Source organism: Mustelus asterias, chromosome 7 (genome assembly GCF_964213995.1).
Source record: "Mustelus asterias chromosome 7, sMusAst1.hap1.1, whole genome shotgun sequence".
Classification (NCBI taxonomy): Eukaryota; Metazoa; Chordata; class Chondrichthyes; order Carcharhiniformes; family Triakidae; genus Mustelus; species Mustelus asterias.
In genome coordinates, this window is record NC_135807.1 from 55,222,982 (window position 1) to 55,228,943 (window position 5,962).

The following is a 5,962-nucleotide window of genomic DNA, read 5'->3' on the forward strand; positions in this document are numbered from 1 at the left end:
ATCCATCATAGTCTGCCCGGCAAAGGACAAGGCCCCCTCACTTCTCCGCCAAGACTTGCACCTTGGCGTTCGAGTGAGCTCGGCTGTTTTCAACCTGGTGACTAGACGCGACATGTGAGTTTGAAGTCGATTTGCAATGTCGACGAGCTACTCGGCAATGTGCGGGGTGGAGCATTACTTCGATTTGTCTCGTGTGAAAGCAGCCCGTGCTGGAACTCACCGACAAGGAGATCTGCTGCAGCAATTCTCCCAAACCAATATCATAATCCCCTTCAAGCAGCCTAAGCAGAGCATCAATGTCTATGTCGTCGAAAATGTGGGCAATATTAATATCTTCAGGGCTGTTGTGGATGAAAAACACTATCCTTTTAATTTTAGTTTGAATACAGTATATGCACACACAAACAGCAACAATATCCCCGCATACCTACACCGACTATAGCTATGTATCTCATATAAAACCAGCACTCAGTCGGATATTGTTCTTGTGCACACTTTATATGAACTGCTCTGCAATATATAACCCAAAAATGAATCGTCCACAAAGTAGATTTGTGCGTTCTTATAGTGTTTTACAAAAAACAATATTTTTATCAAAATATTCGTTTTTAATGGCTTTACTTCATACATAAATACATGTTTAAATAACAGAGGAGCGATGATCATTCAGTCGTTTGAAACGAATCTTGGATAGGGCTGTATACGTAGGGTGGGTGGTCACTCATCGCTACAAATAGAATACTCGGCGTCCTTTATTTTTAACTCTTTGTTTATACCTTTTCCCCAGGACAGCTGCCAGGTATTTCTTGACAGCCATCTGTTTCCTGTAGCGGCTGTAGCTGTCGGTGAAGATGCCATCGGAGTGTCGCTTTGACAGAGGTTCTGTATCCTTCTCAACACTGCTGCCACTGCCGATGGAAAAATAAAATCAAGACTCCGAGACCGCTTGCAATGTAATAATATCCACAACTCCTTTATAGATTAAAACGTGCCCTGCGCTAAACTCGCGCCATTCCAACTCGTTCCTTGAAATGTTGAGCCGGTTAGTTCAGATCAGTGGGATTCTTAAGTATTTCCTTTTTTAAGAGCACTGTTACTTCTTGGGGACTTTATCGAACACAGAACAAGGCATGGTGTTCTGGATCTTCAGAACGGTAATGCAAACAGTCCCACTCCCAAGGGTGGGGCTTGGGTGATGGGTCCAATATGGGTTTAGCAGATTGAAGGAGACAATGGGGCAAAGAAAATTAATAAAGGGAGTGGAATAAGCGAGATGGAATGGCGGTAAAGCAGCAAAGCAGCCTCAATAAAGTACCAGAAAGGCAAGGCGATACTTTGGGGCGTTGCAATTTTAAGATTACGATCAAGTGTTGCAAACTTACCCATTGCGTTTGGAAGGGATGAGGGAGTGCACGAATTCTCTCGTTATTTCCTGCGCCAACAATGCTCTTAGGCGTTTATTTAATAGCCCATCCGCGTGTCTTTCCGTTCTGAGATACACAAAGGCCATGTCGAAGACAAAAACATATCAGTGATTCACCACTGGAACCCAAACACAGACATTCACTATTTGTTCAAAATAGAAACGGGGGGCCGCTGACAATGTCGCTACAACCCCCCTGCTTCCTATTCTCTGAAATGAACACCGCGAAGATATTGCAGAATTTTGAATCACTCGACATTGCGGAGCTGCTGGCATGGTAATTATTGAATTGATTAACATAAATTTACGCTGTTTTTTTTAAAAGAAGCCAGCGTTTTGTGCTCTCCTGTTCTGCTTAACCCTTTCGGGACTTCTTCAATAATTGGGGGCGGTGTCCTAATTATAAAACCAATGTTTGAGAAGTAAACATGCAAATAAATCCAACAGAAAGTTCTGATGTAACGCCGTCAGTGGGTAAGATTTCGGGATATTTTCGCACAGAAATGAAATGAAATGAATCACCTTTTCTCCGGCGGGTAGTATAACGTGTTCACATCATCAATTACCGGTGAGGGAATCCGGATGCCGTTTCGATCAGTTTCGTAAGTCAGGTCGGGTAGTGAGTTCCCCTCTTCATCATACGCCTCATCTTCAACCCTGGGGAAACAATAACAAGATGAAAATCTGTACTCACCAGTTGGTGGAGGGTTAGGAAGCGGTTGGTGGCGAACATTCTTGCTTGCTTTTGTTCCCGGCTTTATGATTTACTTGTTTCCCGGAGCCGGAGATGAGCTGTGTTTAGTATTAGAGATTAGACGTCGCTGGGAGGGGAGAATCTACCGGGACCCATGGACCAGACGTGCGCAAACTGGCAAGTGGGGCCCAACTTGTTCTGACGTTCTTCAATGCCATAAGTAATTCATAGCCCAGTTAATGGAAATCCCCAGGACACTACAAGAATCTTTCTGGTATTGTACACTGCCCTATTCTCCCGGGACTTCGCGCTCCGCTATGAATAATTGAAAGACAGCTGTGTACAAACCTGCTCCTGTGGCCAGGCGGAACGAAAAGTTCAAAATGTTCCTGTCCCCCAGGGTAAGGTCAGGATATGTAATGAGACGTAAAGTCAGATTTCGTTACTTTAACCCGCTCGTATCGTTTTCAAATAAACTAACATGGAATCAGCGCGGTCCTCCGTATGTACCCCTAGCCCAACCACAGAAACAGCCATCAGAAAACAAACCAATAACCAGTAATCGTTACAACTGCTGACAATCCCCTCAGTCAACATCGTTCACATCAAACACCTGACGCCAGGCGTGCTTGATCGGAATGGTGAATTCTCTCCGGTGTTGGGACAAAAAAATATCATCGGCAAATCAACCATCATTGAAGCAAAATAATGCACCGTGCCCAGTAACAGAGATCTATTCCTAATGTCCGACTCGCCGCGCTCAGGAAACCAGAGGCCGAGCATCAAACAGACACTCCTCATGCTCGAAGCTTTAAACAGTCCCTATTCAAGTTACCTTCACAACCCCCGCACACCAATGAAAGGGGTTCTAAGCACACAATCCGCCATCCTGTCTATTCAATGCTGATTCCAGTAGCCATGCCAGGAATGTTGACAGTTTTCTTGGTCTCCCGGATGGTTACAAGAACTCTTTGGCCTGACTGAGCTATGGGTCCCGCCCCGTTTACTGGCGATACAGGAATCTTCCTGCCAGTATTTGATCGTCCTATACACCCATTTCCCACCCTGCAACTTCCCCAATGTATCCTAGAATTTTAAAAAAAATCACTAAAATTACAGCATCACTAAAAACAAAGAAACATTACCTCCAAACCTGGGAAAATCTTCAACAGTTTTTATTTGAATTTCGGTAAGTGATGGACTGTAGTTTTCTAAAGTCGTGCATCTAATAAACGCTGCTGATCTAATGCAGCCTTTAGCAATGCTGGCTTCTCCCTCCTCCTCCTACTCGCCCCATGACAGTAATTGACGCGATTTTACACGGACCCTCCCGGGAATCCCATTAGGCTCTGTCTCTGCAATCACTCCACTCCATCAGAGCAAGCACACAGCATCCAGGCAAACTCTACTTCCTGTGCCGTCCACTCAATGCACGGAAATGTGTATTTTCTCCTGTCCACTACCAATGCTAAGCATTCTGCCTTTTCCCTCTCGATTGCGGTAAGCTTTCATCTCAACACCGCCCCCCCCCCCCCCCGCCCCACACACACACACACATACACATCCTTAAATAAAGCAGCACTGACTGACACAGCCCCTTCGGCTCGCTCCGAAAATCCATCCCTTGTTGCGACCTGACTGAAGGGCTGGGATTCTGCTAGGGCGGTTCTGCCACAACACGGAGACGAATTACAACTCGGCATCAAATACACCAAATGCAACATCGTACCACTTGCAAAGGGCTTTCCTCCAACTCCTTCAGATGAATAAACTGGCGTGGTTTTGTGGCTCTGCCCCCGACTGCCTCTTTCACATCTTCCCTTTTCCTCTTCCTGAATCTTCAGTAACTTCTCCATTATTCCGCCTTCCCGTCTCTTTCTATTGTAATGTCACATTTTCTATATTTCCCCATGCCGCGGCATTAACTCTATGTCCATGTAATGATAATTTTCAACCTCTCCCTGTCTCTCCCTCCCTCTCTCTCTCTGCTCCTCGCCTTCGCTCACATCCCGTCCTATTTCGCACGCTGCGCAAGACTGGCAGATAAAAATCTGGAGGCTTCGCCGGAGCGGGGCGCCCAGGATCGCACTCGCATCACTCGCTGTCAACAAGTAGAAAGTCTCCACATGGGAAGGGGGGGTGAGAGGATCCAGTGGAAGCAGTCACTTTACAGAGGGAAGACCAAGGGAAAGAAGGCAAGGCAACACAATGCTGAGAAGTAAAGGGGTAACAAAGAAAAGATCCGAATCAGAAAGACGTGCAAAGAGAAATGAATGACCGGGCCAGAGTTACCTACCTAAATCCTGGGTACTTCACTCCAGCCGGTGTACAGTAGACACTGCAATGCATTATGATCCCGTACACAACCATAAATGCTATCGTCGCTTTGTTAGACATTCTTAATCTGTAAAGTGAATTTCGAAAGTTTAAAACCCAGAAAGCAACATCCGCGTTTAATTCTCTCAACAAATTAACTGCGACTTGATGAGCGCCTCAACCTGGCATTTGAGAAATAAAAAGTTTTTAAAAAAAATTAAATATTGTGCATCCTTCCAAAACAAAACAAAGTCTATCTCTCGATCTCCTATCCCGTGGTAAGACAGAAGCGGCCAGTAGTTAGATCGTAACTTTGCTGGCTCTCGCATACCTATTGCAGGTTGGCTGAGTGTTGTGTACGATCTGGTCCAGGTTTAGCTCTGAATCTGATCAAATCTTCCTCACGGCAATTCACTGAGGCGTCGCTGAGATTCTGGTGCCGTTCAACTTGCCACCGTTCTACGCTATTATATATATATATGCAATTATCAGAAATCTTCGCAAACACTGTTTGAAATACACATAGCAACAGATGTCTTTGTAAACATTTGTCTACATCTTAGCTTTTTTTATGGACTATTGTTTGTTGTACACTTGCACCCGGATTTTTATTCATGAATCAGACTGCTTCCCTTCTTTTCAGAGCCGGTGCAAGTCACGTTAAGACCATGTATCACCAACAGACGTCATCAGCTTGCGATAGTCCTCCCGGAATATAACACTCTTTCTTTCTCATCGTTTATCTGGCCAAAGTCATAACCCACTCATAAACACTTATACCAAATTAAACATTCTATTGCGGTGCTCATTGTGCCAAGGTTTATCCGGCCACTTTTAGGATTCTCGTGTCAATAACAAAAAAAACCAATAACTCAACTGTGTCACGATGATAAAACTAATGCTAAGTAAAGGGAAATGGACCGTACAAAGTAATGTGTTGCCACGTCAACCAGGATAGGGGCCAACTGTAATTTCTTGGCCAAAACAAATCGCAAAGTTTTGGAAACATGCATTGAACGATGATCGCGCTATCCACATTGACAAAGTTGAAATCTGTGGAAGGTGTCACCATGAAACAAGCATCAAGGGTATTTACAGCATCGACATAGCTTGACTTTAATTCTCAAAGTGTCTGAACCCAAGACTATAAAGTCTGGGCTAAAGAGACCTCATACTGACGTTAGTTCACCCCCTTTGACTACTCGTCTTGTTGGTTAGTATACTCGAAGTGTTAGCCAGGGTCCAGCACCTAACTCGTTTTAATATTCTATCAACACCAATCTTGGTGTAATCCAAAGTGAAAAGTGGTGGCATTTCGTCTCTCTTGTGAGTATCATCCAATATCTGATGATATCCTAAGAACTTTGGTTCGAAGATGATACCCCCACCTCCCCCCAACCTTTGGTCTCCCTAATTGTTTAATAAGGAAATGTCCAACTCCACCTTTGAAACATTTGTTTAAAAATCTTTTGAACAATAGCATTGTATTCTAACAAAACCGAAGCTTTTTTGGACCCACTGCAACTAGC

General features: G+C 44.4%; 1 protein-coding gene across 2 annotated transcripts; it reads right to left on the minus strand.

Annotated features, from left to right (window-relative positions):
• Window positions 1–727: 727 nt before the first annotated feature.
• On the minus strand, window positions 728–4,517 carry LOC144496087 (glucagon family neuropeptides-like). Of its 2 annotated transcripts, XM_078217050.1 has the most exons (4): window positions 4,414–4,517; window positions 1,946–2,080; window positions 1,383–1,490; window positions 728–908 (listed from the first exon to the last, which is right to left on the minus strand). In XM_078217050.1, the coding sequence occupies exons 1-4, from the start codon at window positions 4,512–4,514 to the stop codon at window positions 728–730; spliced, it is 525 nt and encodes a 174-aa protein (XP_078073176.1). In that variant the 5' UTR covers window positions 4,515–4,517. The 2 variants fall into 2 exon arrangements, with proteins under 2 accessions (XP_078073176.1, XP_078073175.1); XM_078217049.1 differs by lacking the exon at window positions 1,383–1,490 and having other exon boundaries at window positions 4,414–4,514.
• Between the last annotated feature and the right edge of the window lie 1,445 nt (window positions 4,518–5,962).

Bases quoted from the DNA above. Each gene is read 5' to 3' on its own strand.
- LOC144496087 (XM_078217050.1), bottom strand. From the start codon at position 4,514: ATGTCTAACAAAGCGACGATAGCATTTATGGTTGTGTACGGGATCATA. The intron at 2,081-4,413 runs GTAGGTAACTCT...TTGTTTCCCCAG, and splicing joins GTGAAGTACCCAGGATTTAG to GGTTGAAGATGAGGCGTATG. The intron at 909-1,382 runs GTAAGTTTGCAA...TTCCATCGGCAG, and splicing joins ATCCCTTCCAAACGCAATGG to TGGCAGCAGTGTTGAGAAGG.